This window comes from Aethalodelphis obliquidens, unplaced genomic scaffold (genome assembly GCF_003676395.1).
Source record: "Aethalodelphis obliquidens isolate GAN/ISIS:26980383/991018 unplaced genomic scaffold, ASM367639v1 scaffold8, whole genome shotgun sequence".
Lineage (NCBI taxonomy): Eukaryota > Metazoa > Chordata > Mammalia > Artiodactyla > Delphinidae > Aethalodelphis > Aethalodelphis obliquidens.
In genome coordinates this window covers 5,901,036-5,920,174 of record NW_020837952.1, presented here as the reverse complement: position 1 = coordinate 5,920,174, position 19,139 = coordinate 5,901,036, and the positions used below count along the sequence as shown (strand labels likewise).

Below are 19,139 nucleotides of genomic sequence, written 5' to 3'. Positions count from 1 at the left end.
TGTAATCACTGTAGTCATGACAGAATCTCGTTCAGTTTTTAAACCAGGGCGAGATTGTAATTCCCATGTTTCAGACAGAGAGTTTAGATTCAGAGCAGTGAAAGCTTTTCTCAGTCACAGTGGTAGATGGAGAAATGGCCAGAAAGGTATCTCAGTCTCCTGACACTTTTATTAGATAACTCTGGATTACCCTGTGTCTCAAAGCTTTGCTTGTTTACCCAAACCCCCTCTTTGCAGCATCTCAGAGATTCTGGACAAGGTGCAAGAAGATGCAGAAGATGTCCTTTTCAGTCTGGGCTTTGGCCAGGAGGACCACAAAGACACTTCTCGAATTCCTGCCCGATTTTTCACCACTCCGTCTCAGGCCAAAGGCATTGATTTCCAGCTCTTCCTGAAGTCCCAGGTGCGGAGGATTGAGATGGAAGACCCGTGCCTCATGCTGGCCAGTGAGTGTTACCACAGATACATGCTCAACTTCTCCCCAGCCTGCAGTCATTCACAACAGGGATCAGTGGCTCTAAATACTACTTTCTCTTGGTCAGCTTCACTCGACCCTTTGTCTCTTGTGTCTGTTTCTTCCTATGCTGTCTTCAGTGAAGATAGAGAACTTTGACTTCTCTTCTCTCTCTTGAAGAAATTGTCTTCAAGAGACCTCATATCACTATTACTTTCTTTAGATCTTCTCTCTTTTAGCCAAATCAAATAGGAACAATGTCTTTAAATCTTGTCCCCATTTTCTATTTCTCAGTTGGAATTATTGAATGTTCCCCATTTATAGCCACTACATTAAAATCATTTCCATTTAGGGCAGTGGTTCTGTTAATTATGTTAAATTGTGCAGGAGTTAATAAAACATTCATAGTCATAGGCTTTTCTTCCAGAGAAGGAAGGGCTCAGGAATATTTATGTTAAGTAAGCACGCCGATGATTCTTATGTATAATACTTAGACCACGTCTAGGGAAACAATGATTTCAGTTGTCCCAATTCCATACTAAGGAAAGATACGAGAGGACTTCTCTACCTGGATGAGGGATAAAAGTCTCTATTTTATTCTATATGTTACAATATATTTCAAATTATATTGTTTTACAGCCCCCCAACATAGTGTTTTTGACAGTGCTGTTTCAGATTCTTTGCAACAGATTCAACTTAAAAACTTGGTAAAACTACGCTTCTGAGCTCCACCTGCTGGAACAAGGATTTTGAGTTGGAGTATTTGCACAAGCACTTTAGATGATTCTTACGCACACTAAAGATTGAGGATGATTTATTGAATTTATTTTATGTGCCAAGTACATAATTAGTTGTTAAATTCTGGAAGAACAGCAGCTAGGCAAGAGAAACATGATTCTTGCCTTTAGGACACTTACAGTTTAAGGGATATATGGTTTATCACAGTGCTTTTCCAACATGGGTGTATGTATGAATTACTGAAGGATATTGTAAATGTGTGGGTTACAGTCTGAGAGTCTGTATTTGCAATAAATTCCCAAGTAATGCCAATGCTACTGGACTACTGGCCACACTTTGAGAAGCAAAGTCTAGCAGAAATGATATAGTTCATCTGAATTTCTCTACTCCTGTCCATTGCCTAGTAATTGCTATCCGTCACATTTGCTGCTATCAAAGAAGACTTCTATAACCTAAAGTTTTCTTAGTAAGAAAATAATGTTAGTTTTGCCCTCTTTAGTCATGTTTGTCATCTAAGGCAAACACAGTGATAGAGACCATTGTATACTGACAGCAGAAAGGATATGCTGAATCAAGATACAGAAAAGTTTTGCATCCGTATAGAATTAAGTTTTGGACTATTTGGGATAGGGAGTCAAAAAGTCAAGAAGGTCAAGAAAGAGAATCCTGGGTGTCAGAAATCTAAATGGGAGAAACGCTGGTAGAGAAAATGGCACCTTCTTTCTGAATTTTGAGTTTTAGGAAGGCTATTGAAGGGAAAGATTCAAGAAGTAATTTGCTGATGACCCCTAGACTCACCATCTTCAACCCTTGCACTCAGGCAGGTTTAAGCAAGTGCAAACACTGGCCGTCACCGCCGATGCCTTCTTCTGTCTCTACTCCTACGTATCTAAGACCCCTGTCCAAAAGTTCACACCATCCCACATGTTCTGGAATTGCAACACAAGTGATGTGCCATCCATCAAGATTCTGGCCCCAGAACCTGAACCTCACTCACCCAGAGAGCGCCTCCGGAAAGCCATCTCCAAAATGTGCCTGTACACGTGCCCACGAGATAGGCTGTCACCACCCGACCACACCCCCAAAAGGAACAGTTTAGACCAGGTGGTGTGGGAAGTGATGGACAGAGTGCGAGGAGAGAAGTTGGTCCTCCAGCAAGACCCTGGATTTGGGCCAGTCCCACAGGGAGATCCTGTGCCCCCCATCAGGGGTACAAGGCTGCCCACTTCTTTCTGTCCATGTGCCCTCTGCTTTAAAGAGGAAACACAGCAGGGGATGTCCACATTGCAAGAGCCATCAGAAACTCTGGATTCTAACCCCTGTTGCACACATTCTCTGCCCAGAGCAGATCTACAGTGGAGCACAGACCCTGCACAGGTAAAGAGACAGCTGTGGGGTCTACAAGCCACCAGTAAGGAAGCCCATTCAGCCAAGGATGAGACCTTCTGGAAAAGAAAGAGCAGAGCAAGAAAGAGTCTGTTTCAGAAGAATCCCATGGGCAGGAAGGTTAAATCACTGGACCTGTCCACCATCCAACAGAAATGGAAACAGGGCCAAGAGAGAATAGAACTGCACCGATCTCTAACCCAGCAGCTGCAGGACACTTTGGACTTGGAGGTGAGTGGGTTGAAAGTGAGGGAGAGGCTGGCAGAGAAAGGCTGTGGATTCCTTCCCTTGGGTAAAGGAAATCCAGGCTCCTTTTCCTTGCCAGATATATCAATTCTTATTTATTTATTTGTTTTATTTTTTCAATTCTTGAATTATATTCAGAAACCTTTGGGAATGGGTTAATATACAAGGAGGGAGAAAAAGAAATGAGCCTGGTTTCTTAAGAGTGCCCAGGTTTCTAGCACTATTTTTCTAATTCCTTATCTAATCTGATCTTCACTGAAGTTTCTCATCAAGCACACCTGCCCCTGTCATTTGTGGGATCCACACAAGAGTACAGATAGAGGTTACACACTAGGCTAAACACGATTAAATAAAATCTTCTCTTCTACCTTGACAAGCATGTAACCGCAAAGTCCTAGAAGTTCAGGTTCAAATCTAGAATTCTCACTCTTAGGACTTCAGCGCTAGAACATGGCAGGGTGGGCAGAGACCCTCCTCATCCTGTCGCCTTCTCTTCCTATGGCCAGATCTGCCCTGCACCATAAGGGATTTTGCACATACACATGTGAACACCCCAGCCTGCATATACAAATGCCACAAACCCCCTACCCACACATATAACCACCATTAGTCATCACTCAGGCCTGGGAGTGCATACACTAGGAGAAAGGCTGGTCTTTGAGAGAACAGACACGAGGCAAAGCCAATGCATTTCCCTGAAACAGGCTTGGGGCCATTTGAATAGCATTTGGGGGTATTCTGGGTATCCAGAGCATGGTCCAGAAGGGGTAGTACAAGATCAAAGTGGACACATCCTCTAGGTCCACCAACTCTTCATCCCATGAGCTCTCTAAAACTTGGAATTCTTCTTGCCTGGGTCTATGGACAGTACTGCCATCAAGTGCTAGAGTCTCGAGGAAAAGCCCTCAGATCCTTGCCACAAAGAGAAGCCATGATGATTTGCAGTGTCATTTGCATGTATGTCACCTTTCATTGAATGTAGAGCTGTTCCTGCCTTCCTCACTACCAGGCTCCTACCACAAGAGAAGAGGCCAAGTCTCTCAAGTACATTCAGCCTCTTTCCCTTACAGCTATCTGCCATTCTGCACTTTTCTCCAACACTGGCACTGACTGAGTTCTGCCGGGATCTTGGTTACAGGTGCAAAGCAACAGTGAGGAGGAAGAGAGCCACTGGCCCAGCAGATCCAGAAACCACCACCTCTACCAGACTTTTGCTGGCAAAGACTCAGGAAGTAAGTGAAGTGGAGCTCTCTCTCTCTCTCTCTCTCTCTCTCTCTCTCTCTCGTGTGTGTGTGTGTGTGTGTGTGTGTGTGTTTCTCAAACCTCACTGCACATTGTAAGCACATGGGGAGATTTTTAAAAATACTCACAGTGAAGTGTCCCACATCCTGCCTTCTGATTTAATTGGTATGGCGTGGAGCCCAGGGACTGAATTTTTTTGTTTTAAAGCTCCTAGTGTAATTCTATTATGGCTGGATAAATACTTTTCTAGATCAGTGGTTCTCAAACTTCAGCATCAAAATCACCTGGGGGGCTTGTGACACTACAGATGGCTGGGTCCCAACTCCCAGAGTTTCTGATTGAATAGATCTGGACAGGGCCTAGGAATTTGCATTTCTAACAAATTCTCAAGTGTTGTCAATGCTGTTGGTCTGGTGATCACAGTCTGAGAACTGTTGCTCGGGGGGGAAAATTCTGTATAACCTTAATATTCAAAATGTAGTCTGCAGATCAGCAGTATTAGCATCATTTGGGATTTTGTTAGAAATGTGGAATCCCAGCCCTTCCCCACCCCCGACCTAATGGATCAAATTTTATTAAGATTCTTAGGTGATTTACTTGCACATTGAAGTTTGAGAAGCATTGTAGTTTGCAACAGGTGAAGACCAACCAGATGAAGACCAACCATGGAGATTTATACCCCAGCACCTGCTTTTAGCTACTTTCTAATCAGCCCAAATCATAGGACTTAGGCAAGAGTCCTCAATGTATCTCACATGTATGTTCATTTAGGCTCTGAGTTCCATTCTGCAGCTAGGGTCTGATGTACATAGCTCTCCTTCTCTCCTCAAAGAAGGACAATGAATCTCACGTAGGTAGTTATTGCAGCTAAAATGTCTTTCCTCTAGATATGAATTTCGAGTATTAACTCTTTCAGAGCTTTCCTTTATTTTTTGAAAAATTTGACTAAAGATTTATTATTTAAACTAAGCAGAAATTAATCTCCTGGTACTTCAACTGCCTATCCGCTAGGACCACAGAGAATATGGCATCAGATATACTGATTTTCCCAAGATAGGAAGAATTGAAATATTTCTTGAATTAAGTAAATGAATCATCTTGCTTAGGGATCCCTCCATTTTGAACGTCTTAGTACTATTTACTGCACTTCCTAGTCCAATAGCTTTTTGTTTAACACCAAAATTTCATTGTTACTGGTCCAGAGTCACAAAGGTCTTTATGATTCTAACTCCTTTACTTCTAATTATCTGTGGGTTTAGGGTCCTAATCGCTCTACGTTCTCTCTTACCCATAACTTTCATCTCCAGATATGTAGCTTGTATGTATCAGTCACTCACAAAAGAGGTAAATGTCAGAAGACAGCAATCTACTATATGTAGTTGAAAAAATTTAAGATATGGAGTCAAATGACCTACCTCCTACTAGCTTAATAATCTTGCCAAGCTCACTTAACTTTGTTTGCTCCCATGAAACCTTACAGAGAGTTTGTGTAGGTAATGCACCATGCTGGAATAACCGTTATGACGTTGCTGTTGCTGCTGCTACTGATTTTAGAAAAGGTAATCATGGGCAAAATATTTAGATCAGTGAATCCCAATCTTACAGGCTTTTTAAAAAATTGCTATTTCCTGGACTCCACCTAATAGAATTAAATACAAATCTCTTAGGTTTGGACTTGGGCATTATCGTTTATTCTTCTTTAAAAGTTTCCTAGTGTTAGCAGTTACCTATTTTTGCATAATAAACCACCCCAAATGTAGTGACTTAAAGGAAAACTTATTTATTATTTCTTGCTGTTTAGTGGGTTTACTGGGGGGGATTCTTCTGCTCGGTTCATCTGGGTTCACTTATGCAAGCTGTTTTTGGCTAGTTGACTGGGCTGGACTAGAAGGTCTAAATGGGCTCACCCTATTGGCGCTAGCCTTGGTGCTGAATCTCTCTGCTGACTGTCAGGCAGGCAGGCAGGCACTCTCTCCATGTGGTGAGTCATTCTTCAGCAGTCTAACTTGTCTTTCTTACGTGGATGTTCAGCAAAAACTGAAGTTGCAATGGCTCTTTTTAAGGATACGTTTTAAGTTGTACAGTGCCCCCTCTACCACATGTTATTGCTGAAATCAAAGCACAAAGCCAACCTAGATTCAAAAGGAAGGAAAACAGACTTTACTTTTTAAATAGGAGTGGCAAAGTCACGCTATGAAAAGGCAATGTGGAATGGGAGGGTTGCTGTGGCCATATTTATAAACAGTCTCTCACAGACAGTGATTCTGACACCCCATGAGGGTTAAGAAAGACTAGTTTAATTAAAGGGCTTTATCCTCACATATTAAAGTTGCCCTGAGGGTAAGCTGTCATTCTAAAGCTCATTGAAACTCAGCCACAGCATACAAAATTTGAAAAGAAAATTAACTGCTAAACTTATCAAATTCGAATAGAAAATGTGGAGTATATGCACCACAGCTAGGTTTCCCTGCCAAAAATTTTAATTTATTCTAAAATAGCAAAACAAAGCTTTGCTCAAGTGTTACTTGTCCAGCAGATGTCAGCCTCGCACAAGAAAATGCCGATTTGTCCAGCAAAGCAGGCTGTGTAGGATCTATATGATTATACCTTTCTAGACAGTTCATGCAATACCCAAAACGTCAGTTCTTCTCACAAACGTCCCATCTTTGACTAAAGGTCAGTATACAGAAAGATTGGAATTGAGTTGCCAGGGAGGAAGTTTCTAGGAATTAAACATTTCAAATAAGTAACTAGATGTAACTAGACTCCATTTTCTGCTAGGTGATGGGATTTCATTACAGCAGGAGTTACTGTGTTTAGAGATGCTATATTTCACTTATTCTAAGATGTACATTTTTCTGCACTTGAATATCTCTGAAATAGAATGAGTCTAACAGTTGGCAGTGTCAACCAATATACTTGTGTGTGTGTGTGTGTATATATATATATATATAATACATATATTTGTCTTCTTAATGGAATACAAAATTAATTATGTCTTACAAACAATGTTTTATCAGATTCAATGAAACACAGTAACTTTAGAAATTCAATGCACTTAGCCTCTCAGGTAAATGAGGAGGTGATTTTATAGATTTTCCTTTTATGATTCCCCTAGAAAGATGAGAGATCTCTTCTTCACTGACACAGACTTCAGCTGAGGCAGGGGGTCACAGTGGTTCCCAAATCATTCCAATGTTCTATGAGTTTCTTTATTAATCTTCTCACAAAGCTATAAGCTATCTCTCTCAATCCACTCCTCTATCATCCTTTAAGAGATCACATGGAGTGGGAAGTAGCTATGAAAACAGCTCAGCACTGGCAAGATTAAAGACTGCATAAGAAACACGGATAGGGAAATTCACTCACCACCATCAAAGGCAGAACTAGGTGGGACAGTTCCTCAGATCTACTGCCCCTTCCAGGATCTGTAATTATCTCCCAGGATCTCTGTATCTAGTCCCAGGTGTTAATCTACTACTTGTTGTCAAGCATAGGAGAGGTGCAAGCATGGATAGAAAGTGGTAGCAGCACCCAGCCAGCAGCTGTGTCTAGTGGTGTGGTCCTCATATTTCACAAAGACACTCACTTGAAGAGGCAAATAGGGGTTGGAACCCAGCTCTACTGAGCTTACCTTCCATAATCTCAAGGGTCGTCTTCTTCTAAGAGAGAGTTTATTTTTTCCCCCTAATTTATCTATATAAGATGAGCACCTTTCTGTAATTAGCACAAGGGCACATTTTCTGTTAAAAGAGGATCTTGTTCCCAGCTATCAGCTTTCATCCCTCCCACTCCATCTTTTAGTCTCTTCCAGAGAAGTCTTAATCTTCCTCCAAGTTCCTGGCAAAGAATGACACTCATCCCTCATAATTTGCACCTTGCTCAAGAATTTCAACTTCATGGCCCTTTTATTGGTGCCCTGTTGCTGAAATTTAAATCATTTGACCTTTACCACATTTATGAGAAGCACTGCTAAGGAGAATATTTTTCTTTTTATTTTGTTGTTGTTGTTTCTTTTACCAGATCTGAGGTAGTACAGCATAATATATATCCTGTTTGTGAAGTGATCATATCTAGAAGTGAGAGGTTTCATTTTATTATCAACACTGCTAGCAGCAGTGGGAGAAGAGTCAGGAAGGATTAGGTGGGGAGGCTGGTGCAGAGCACAGGATAAAGAAGAAAACTAGTCTGAGATAATCCCAAATGGTGGGTAACTCAACACACTATCTGTTTGTACTTGGTGGAAACTCTGTGAGCCAGGTAGCTACAGACTTGCTCCTTGATGAAAGATTTTGCCATATGATAATATTAACAATAACAAATATATATAGTGCTTATTACATGTCCTACACTATCCTTAGCACTTTGTGGGAATTAAATCATTTAATCCTGTGATATAGGTTGCTTTATTGTTCCCCATTTTATAGGTGATGACCCTGGGCACAGTTATTTTTATACCAAAATAAATTCTCAAGAGGAACTATCAGATAGGAAGTGTAGAGAGAGACAAGAAAAGGGAGAGGAAAGAGAGAGAGGACTATGAGAATGTGATAATTATTTTTCTGCCTCATTTACATTTCTTCCCAAGGTTGTTTTGTGTCTGTGGGGTAAATATAATTAAAAACAAAACCTTCTGCCACCCCAGAATCCCTCTCCGGAAAGGTATAAGAGAAAGAAAAAAGTTATGTTTTTGAATAAACATTACACCAGAATATGATGTGCATCACAGGCAAAGGGTGTGCTAAAGAGATTGCAGAGACAGAAAGGGGTCTTACCCTCTTATATATCCAAGAAGATACAACCCATTACATACATGTTGTCAAAATAAACAATAACTAGTCCTCAAGTAAGAGGACTTGACAGCACCATTTTTCACACATAGTTCATCCTAGATTCACCTGGTAACTGAGGTGGCCAACCATATTAGCTTATTGCCTTTAGCCAAAGGAATAATAAATACCTCTCATGTTTTTATGGCAATTCGTGGTTTTGCAGTTGGAGCCAGGCATCTAAGTTAGACTGGAGACTGGGAGATGGGGGTTCTATGATCCTTGATACATTTCAAAGCAATGGCTTCCATATCCTTGAGAGAGACATTTCTGGTTTGTAAAGGTTTCAAGGGGCTTATTTAGCCTTTAAAAAAGATTTACATACATTTCAAAGAAACAAAGAATTTACAAGTTTCCTAAAGAGACATGTTTTAACCTGCCAGGTGAGTGACCTGCCCCTGCGCACTACATCCCCATGGCCCTACCAAAGTGGCCAGGTGAGCACAGCCCACACTGGGAATGCTCCTTGAGTCAACCTAGTTCTGATGGCCAGTAGGATTGCCTTTCTGGGCTCCACAGGTCTAAAACAATTAGAGAGATAGTTCTTGGCAGGCTACCACCCGCAGGGCACTGCACAGACAGCAGACTGAAACAACCCCCAGTCTTCCCATGCAAAAGGCCTATTTACTTGTCCTGGAGCATCAGCCTGAGAAGTAGAGTTCAAGTTAACCACACATCTAGATGCTACAGAAGTGTTCTCAGGGAACATTAGCCAGTACTCTCACTTGACTTCACTACAGCTCACCAGTACCTCCCAGAAAGGTGCTTATACACTCAACTGGAGCCCAGAATTTTGCAACATTCTCAAAGGGACACCTCCGGGTTCTTGGTCTTGATGCCAGCAGAGTCTACAATTTCAGTCCTACAGGACCGTATATATTTGCATATCTTAAAAGCTGCTGCCTGAAGGTCTAACTTTCAATCAGCCCCAAACTGAGATCCCTCCTCTAGGACACTCAGAGGTCCTGGCACATTCTCAACAACTGGGACCTACCCAGAATAAATCAGGCTGCTTAGACAAACACAAATGTTTGAGAGACAACAAGCTAGGGAAAGGTTAAATGATAAGGTTCATCTCCTACACAAGGCCATTCCTTCAAGACTGGGAGACGTAGCTATTTCACATAGAAACAACACAGAGAGTCAAGCAAAAATGAGGAGTCAAAGAATATGTTTCAAATGAAAGAACAAGATAAAAACCCAGGGAAAAGAAACAAAAACACCTCAACGAAATAGAGACAAGTAATTTACCTGATAAAGTGTTCAAAGTAATGGTCATTAAAGTGCTCACCAAACACAGGAGAAGAATGGATAAACACAGTGAGAACTTTAAACAAAGTTATAGATAATAAAAGAAAGTAGAAAACAAACATCACAGGTTTGAAGAATACAATAACTGAACTGAAATGTACACTGGCAGTGTTCAACAGCACACTAGATGAAGCAGAAGAAAGAATCAGTGATCTGGAAGACATGGCAGTGGAACTCACCCAACAGACCAGCAGAAAGAACAAAGAAATTTAAAAAGTGAAGATAGCTTAAAGGACCTATGAGGCAACATCAAGAGGAATAATATTTGAATTGTAGGGGTACCAGAAGGGGAAGAGAGAAAGGGGCAGAAAACATATTTGAAGAAATAATGGCTGAAAATGTCCCTAACTTGGTGATGGAAACAGACTAGATGTCTGGATCTGTCTAGATCCAAGAAGCCCAGAGTGTTCCACACAAGATGGACCTAAAGAGAGCCACACCAAGATTATAATTAAAATGTCAAAAGTTAAAGATAAAGAGAGAATCTTAAAAATAGCAAGAGAAAAACAACTTGTTATGCAGAAGCTAACCTCCATAAGACTATCAGCTGATTTCTTAGCAAAAACTGCAGGCTGGGAGTGGCCTGATATATTCAAAGTGCTGAAAGAAATAAACTTCCAACCAATTAATACTCTACCCAGCAAGGTAATCATTTAGAATTGAAAAGAAGATAAAGAACTTTCCAGGCAAACAAAAGCTAAAGGAGTTCATCACCACTAAACCAGTCTTGCAGTAAATGTTAAAGAACCTTCATTAAGCTGAAAAAAGGGGGCATTAATTACTAACAAGAGAACATATGAAAGTGAAAATCTCACTGGTAAAGGTAAATATATATTAAAGGTAGTGGATTAATAACTTATAAATCCAGTATGAAGGTTAAAATACAAAAGCAGTAAAAATAACTAGAACTAAAATAATCAGGTAAGAGGTACACAAAATAAAAAGATGTAAAATGTGACATCAAAAACACAAAATGTGAAACAACAAGGTCCTACTATATAGCAGAGGGAACTATATCCAATCTCCTGGGACAAACCATAATGGAAAAGAATATTTTAAAAGAATGTATAATGTATAAAACTGAGTCACTTTGCTGTACAGCAGAGATTTGTACAACATTGCAAATCCACTATACTTCAATTAAAAAACAAAAATAAATAAAAATAAAACCCACAAAATTTGGATGGGGGCGTTAAAATATAGAGTTTTAGAATGCATTCGAACTTAACTTGCTATCAACTTAAATATATCAAAACTGTCAACAAAGTGGGCATAGAGGGAACATGACTTAGCATAATAAAGGCCATATATGACAAGCCCACAGCCAGCATCATACTCAATGGCGAAAAGCTGAAAGCTTTTCCTCTAAGATGAGGAGCAAGGAAGGGGTGACCACACTCACCACTTTTATTCAACATAGTACTGGAAGTCCTAGCCAGAGCAATTAGTCAAGAAAAAGAAATAAAAGGCATCCAAATTGGAAAGAAAGAAGTAAAATTGTCACTATTTGCAGATGACATGATTTTATATATGGAAAACCCTAAAGCCTCCTCCAAAAAACTGTGAGAACTAATAAACAAATTTAGTAAAGGTGCAGGATACAAAATAGATATACAAAAGTCTGTTGCATTTTTAAACACTAACAATGAGCTATCAGAAAGAGAAATTAAGAAGACAATCCCATTTATAATTGCATCATAAAGTAAATTAAAATACCTAGAATAAATTTAACCTAGGAGGTGAAAGACCTCTACACTGAAAACTATAAGACATTAATGAAAGAATTGAAGAAAACACAAATAAATGGAAAGATATTTTATGCTCATGGAGTAGAAGAATTAATATTATTAAAACTTCCTTACTACCCAAAGCAATATACAGATTCAGTACAATCTCTTTCAAAATACCAAGGGTATTTTTCACATAAATCAAATACACAATCATAAAATTTATATGGAATCACAAAAGATCCTGAACAGCCAAAGCAATCTTGAGAAAGAAAAACAAAGCTGGAGGCATCACACTCCCTGATTTCAAACTATACTACAAAACTATAGTAATAAAAACAATATGGTATTGGCATAAAAACAGATTGATGCAACAGATAAGAGAGCCCAGAAATAAACCCACCCATGTATGGTTAACCAATTTATAACAAAGGAGGCAAGAAGATACAGTGAAGAAAGAAGAGTCTCTTCAATAAATTATGTTGAGAAAACTAGACAACCACATGCAGAAGTATGAAACTGGACCACTATCTTACACCATACATAAAAATCAACTCAAAATAGATTAAAGACTTGAATGTAAAACCAGAAATCATAAGAATCCTAGGAAAAAAAAAACATAGGCAGTAGGCTCCTTAACATTGACCTTAGCAATATTTTTTTTTTGGCTCTGACTCCAGAAACAATGGAAACAAAGCAAAAGTAAATACATAGGACTATATCAAACTGAAAAGCTTCTGCACAGTGAAGGAAACCATCAACAAAATAAAAAGGCAACCAACTGAATGGGAGAAGATATTTTCAAATCATATACCCAATAAGCGGTTAATATCCAAAGTATGTAAGAACTCATATAACTCAATTAATAAGAAAAACAAACAATCTATTTAAAAAATAGGCAGGATCTGAATAGACGTTTTTCCAAGGAAGACATACAGATCAGGTCAATAGGCACATGGAAAGATGCTCAACATCACTAATGCAAGTCAAAACCACAATGTGATCGCACCTCATACCTGTCAAAATGGTAAAAAAGAAAACAAATATCAAGTGTTGGCAAGGATGTGGAAAAAAGAGAACCCTCATGAACTGCTGATGGGAGTGTAAATTGATGCAGCTGCTATGGAACACAGTATGGCGGTTCTTCAAAAAATTAAAATTAGAACTACCAGTAAATGCTTTTCTGAGTGTTTAGCCAAATAAAATGAAAACACTAATTTGAAAAGATACATGCACCCTTGTGTTCATGGCAGCACTATTTACAATAGCCAAGATATGGAAACAATGTGTGTCCATCAATGGATAAATGGATAAAGAAGAGGTGGTATATGTATACAGTGGAATACTACTCAGCCATTAAAAAAAAAAGAAATCTTACCATTTTCAACAACATACATGGACCTCAAGAGTATAAAGACGCAGACCTACTAGAGAATGGACTTGAGGACACGGGAAGGGGGAAGGGTAAGCTGGGACAAAGTGAGAGAGTGGTATTGACATATATACACTACCAAATGTAAAATAGATAGCTAGTGGGAAGAAGTCACATAGCACAGGGAGATCAGCTTAGTGCTTTGTGACCACCTAGAAGGGTAGGCTAGGGAGAGTGGGAGGGAGGGAGATGCAAGAGGGAAGAGATATGGGGATATATGTATATGTCACTTTGTTATAGAGCAGAAAATAACACACCATTGTAAAGCAATTATACTCCAATAAAAACGTCTTTAAAAAAGTATTATGCTAAAGGAAATCAGTCTGACAGAGAAGCCAAATACCATATGATTGCACTTCTATGTGGAATCTAAAAACAAAACAAACAAACAAAACAAAACTCATTATACAGAGAACAGATGGGGGTTACCAGAGTTTAGAGGAAAGGAAAAAGGACAGGTGTGAATACAGTTACATTGGTTGTCTGGAGCGGAGGTCAAGAAATATATGCTTACTGGTTTCTCTCTTTTTCCTGTTGGGTCATCATTAAAAGCATGAGGCAAGAAATTTGAGGAGGATCATAAAGATTTGAGATCACCACTATGGAGAAAGGACAAGAATAATATTTATTAATAAAAATATGTATTAATAGTCGAATTGGTGAATAGCATTAGGGCTCAGCTCAAGGTGCAGAACATGGATTGGGAATAGTTTTGTCATTTTCTCCAGCAGTGCTCAGCAGTCTATGCAAAAGAATAAGAATAAAAGCGTAGGTATACTTTTATAAGTCTAAACATTAAGAAGTGAACTTTTTCAGGAATCTCATTTCATGGTGAGAAGAGCAGAAAGCCTAAGTCACATGACTCTTTGATCCCATTGCTGCTGCTAATAATAATAACTTTAAATATTACTTATAGTAGTGAGAAACATTTCCCCAGGTAGGGTATAAAAGTTTCTACCAATCCAGTACACAAAGTTGTCTCAAAGATGCATGATGTGGGCTTCCCTGGTGGCGCAGTGGTTGAGAGCCCGCCTGCCGATGCAGGGGACACGGGTTCGTGCCCCAGTCCGGGAAGATCCCACATGCTGCGGAGTGGCTGGGCCCGTGAGCCATGGCTGCTGAGCCTGCGCGTCCAGAACCTGTGCTCCGCAACGGGAGAGGCCACAACAGTGAGAGGCCCGCGTACCGCAAAAAAAAAAAAAAAAAAAAAAAGATGCATGATGTGACAAACAACCCAATCAAAAATGAGCCGAAGACCTAAATAGACATTTCTCCAAAGAAGACATACAAGTGGCTAACAGGTGCATGAAAAGATGCTCAATTTCACTAATTATCAGAGAAATGCAAATGAAAACTACAATGAGGTATCACCTTACACCAGTCGGAATGACCACCATTAAAAAACCCACAAACCATAAATGCTGGAGAGGATGTGGAGAAAAGGGAACCCTCCTACACTTGGTGGGAATGTAAATTGGTGCGGGCACTATGGAGAACAGTATGGAGGTTCTTTTAAAAACTAAAAATAATGTTACCATATGATCCAGCAATCCCACTCCTGGGCATATATACAGTGAAAACTCTAATTCAAAAAGATACATGCACAGCAGTGTTCATAGCAGCACTGTTTACGATAGCCAAGACATGAAAGCAACCTAAATGTCCACAGACAGATGAATGGATAAAGAAGATATGGTATATATACACAATGAAATAATACTCGGCCATAAAAAAGAATGAAATAATGCAATTTGCAGCAATATGGATGGACCTAGAGATTATCATACTAAGTGAAGTAAGTCAGACAAAGACAAATATCATATGATATCACTTATATGTGGAATCTAAAAAATGATACCAATGAACTTATTCACAAAATAGAAACAAACTCACAGACATAGAAAGCGAACTTATGGTTACCAAAGGGGATAGTGGGAGAGATAAATTAGGAGTTTGGGATTAACAGATACACACTACTATATATAAAACAGCTAAACAACAAGGTCTTATTGTATGGCACAGGGAATTGTATTCAATATCTTGTAATAACCTATAATGAAAAAGAATGTATGTATAACTGAATCACTTTGCTGTACACCTGAAACTAACACAACATTGTAAATCAACTATACTTCAATTTTTTAAAAAATGCATGATGTGTTTCTTTTAAATTCCCATTGCAGGCTTTTACCACCACCACAGCACGTGCTCTGACGGCAGCAGCTTCATAGAAGAGCCTAACTCCCACCTCCTCTTGCAGGAGGCTGTATGGCCTCCAATATCCAGCTCCTGCTCTCTGGCCCTACAAACTCCTAATCTCAGTAGGAGAAAAGCAGCATGGTACACCGGGCAGAAGACCAGAGTAAGAGACTTGGAATCTCCATCCTGATGCTATCATGAACAGCATGCACAGAGACAGACCTTAGGCAGTCACTTCATTTCTCTTTGGTTTTTCTACTCTGTGGGTATTAGAATACATGATCTACATGATAGGGACAGTGGTAACCTGGACAAATACTTAATTTTCTCTCAAGCTTTGACACTGCCTAGGACAGTTAGAAGATTTAAGGATGATCAAATTTGAGGAACAAGGGTTGCTACTGGAATACTCTCAAAGGGCTCAAGCTAAATGAGGAAGCACAAATCCCACTTTCAGGCCCTGAAACCTTGGTGCAGCCTACAGTAGGATTCCCTCTGAGCCTCTGTTCATCCCTCTGTGCTCCCAATTAAATTCCAGGAAGTCGTCCACCATACAGGTGTCCTGTTTTTCTTCTTGAGGCCTCATCCAAGGAGATGCTCTTGGAGCCTCCCCACTAAAACCATTTTCTCCCTGTATCCTAAATTTTGGATCTTCATAGGAAAAGAGATGAGCGGGATTCAGAATCCCTCCTCTTGGCCATTGCAAAAAATTCACAGTATTTTCTGCTGGCAGAAAACAATACAAATAAAAATATGTTTTTAAACCTTGGCTTTTTTTTTTTTTTTTTTTTTTTTGGTACGCGGGCCTCTCACTGCTGTGGCCTCTGCTGCTATGGAGCACAGCCTCCGGACGCGCAGGCTCAGCGGCCATGGCTCACGGGCCCAGCCGCTCCGCGGCACGTGGGATCTTCCCGGACCGGGGCACGAACCCGCGTCCCCTGCATTGGCAGGCGGACTCTCAACCACTGCGCCACCAGGGAAGCCCAACCTTGGCATTTTTAAAAAAGAATAAGCAGTTGTGGTTTGTGTCAGAAGGAAAATGTTTTGTCAATAAACAGAGCTTGAACACTGACAGGACTCTACCAGGCTATATGTGGTATAGAGCATTTTAGATATATTCCTTCTCGAAGAAAATTTTAATAGGGTGGGAGAGGTCACACACACACGTGCACGCACGCTTACAGTAATGTATTACTTGGTTACCTAATACACTGCAAGATAGTGTATGGTAGACAATTAGAATATTGCCTACCATACCAGTAAACAAAGGATGTCACAGTCATCAGTGACTGCAGCCCTTCAACGTGAGTTGGTGAGCCCTGAGGAAACTCAGGATGTGAAAACACAGGATACTGGCCCCAGATAGCTGAGGTGCATATCAAAGGAATGATTTCAGTGAGCCCATATTCCTGCATCTTCTCATACATAGAAAAGCACGAAATTCCTTAACTTGACATATCTGGTTTTCTTTAATTAACAGTAATCTTTTGATGTTCCCGACCACCTGCGCTTTGTTAAAAACTCCTGTGTATCCTAGCTCCCCTCCCTGGCCTCCTCAGAGCGGTACTCTGAGGATTACTTGAGATTCTGCCTCCCAGGCTTGAAGTCCTAAAAATTCCCGCCAAATAAAATATAACTCTCAGGGCTTCCCTGGTGGCACAGTGGTGAAGGATCCGCCTGCCAATGCAGGAGACATGGGTTCGAGCCCTGGTCCCGGAAGATTTCCACATGCCGCGGAGCAACTAAGCCTGTGCGCCACAACTACTGAGGCTGTGTGCCACAACTACTGAAGCCCGTGTGCCTAGAGCCCATGCTCCACAACAAGAGAAGCCACCGCAATGAGAAGCCCGCGCGCTGCAACAAAGAGTAGCCCCCGCTCACTGCAACTAAAGAAAAGCCCAGGGGCAGCAACGTAGACCCAATGTAGCCAAAAGTAAATAAATAAATTTATTTTTAAAAAAACAGCTCTCAATTTTTAGGTTGTGAATAATTTTTTAGTCGACCATAGCAAAGATCAGGAGAAAGGGATTAGACAGAAAGGATAACCATGAGTGTTAAAGAAAAAAAAATCATACCAGATATTATGAGCAAACAGAACTCTATTTTATTTTGATACTATTGCCAGTCATAGAGCATAGACCAGTCTGGTTGCCTAGCTAGGTGGAAACAAAGGGCTGGAGAGTTTTTAAGAGCTGTAGTGCAGGCTTCTTAGACCATCTCTGTTTGCTAATTGTCCTTACCCAAAGGAAAAGTAAACTTTCTGGTATCTTCTTGACAGGAGGTAGTTTTGCAACTTGGAACTAGCCCTCCTCCCCCCACCCCTAAGTTAGGCTCCTACCCTCCCACAGAAACTGGGGAAACTTATCCATTCTTTTTTGGATTCTTTTGCCATATAGGCCATTACAGAGTATTGACTAGAGTTCCCTATGCTATACAGTAAGTCCTTATTAGTTATCTATTCTATATATAGTAGTGTATATATGTCAATCCCAATCTCCCAATTTATCCCTCCCCATCCTTTCTCCTCCACTGGTAAGCATAAGTTTGTTTTCTACATCTGTGACTCTATTTCTGTTTTGTATCATTTTTTAAGATTCTACATATAAGCAATATCATATGATATTTATCTTTCTCTGTCTGACTTACTTCACTCAGTATGACAATATCTAGGTCCATCCATGTTGCTGCAAATGGCATTATTTCGTTCTTTTTTATGACTGAGCAATATTCCATTTGTGTGTGTGTGTGTGTGTGTGTGTGTGTGTGTGTGTATACACACACACAATGGAATATATATATATATATATATATATATATATATATATATATATATACCACATCTTCTTTATCCATTCCTCTGTTGATGGACATTTAGGTTGCTTCCATGTCCTGGCTATTGTAAATAGTGCTGCAGTGAACACTGGGATGCATGTGTCTTTTCGAATTATGGTTTTCTACAGATATATGCCCAGGAGTGGGACTGCCGGATCATATGGTAGTTCTATTTTTAGTTTTTTAAGGAACCTCCATACTGTTCTCCATAGTGGCTTTACCAATTTACATTCCCACCAACAGTGTAGGAGGGTTCCCTTTTCTCCACACCCTCTCCAGCATTTGTTATTTGTAGACTTTTTGATGATGGCCATTCTGACTGGTGTGAGGTGATACCTCATTATGGTTTTGATTTGCATTTCTCTAATAATTAGCAGTGATGAGCATCTTTTCATGTGCTTCTTGGCCATCTGTATGTCTTCTTTGGAGAACTGTCTATTTAGGTCTTCTGCCCATTTTTTGACGGGGTTGTTTGTTTTTTGACATTGAGCTACGTGAGTTGTTGGTATATTTTGGAGATTAATCCCTAACACCCTTTCAATGCTGATTTCTCTCTGCCACAACTACTCCCACCTCACCCCCATTGCCCTCACTGCCATCCTGGGTCACCTAGGAAACCCTGTGAAAGGAGAGGAGCCAATCTGGGATGTAGGACACCCACAAGAAGCAGGCTGCTCATACTTGCAGCCCCACAAGGCAAAGTGACAAGTGTCCATATACAAATTGCAGTTTCTAAGGGAATT

General features: G+C 40.2%; 1 protein-coding gene across 1 annotated transcript in view; it reads left to right on the top strand.

Annotated features, from left to right (window-relative positions):
• TESPA1 (thymocyte expressed, positive selection associated 1) overlaps positions 1-16,383 on the top strand; it is a 40,376-nt gene extending 23,993 nt beyond the window's left edge. Inside the window, exons 8-11 of the mRNA XM_027106555.1 lie at positions 238-446; positions 2,013-2,809; positions 3,963-4,056; positions 15,549-16,383. Of these exons, the coding sequence (XP_026962356.1) occupies positions 238-446; positions 2,013-2,809; positions 3,963-4,056; positions 15,549-15,754 (1,306 nt within the window). The 3' untranslated portion in view covers positions 15,755-16,383. The remainder of the gene's footprint in view (positions 1-237; positions 447-2,012; positions 2,810-3,962; positions 4,057-15,548) is intronic.
• Positions 16,384-19,139: the final 2,756 nt, after the last annotated feature.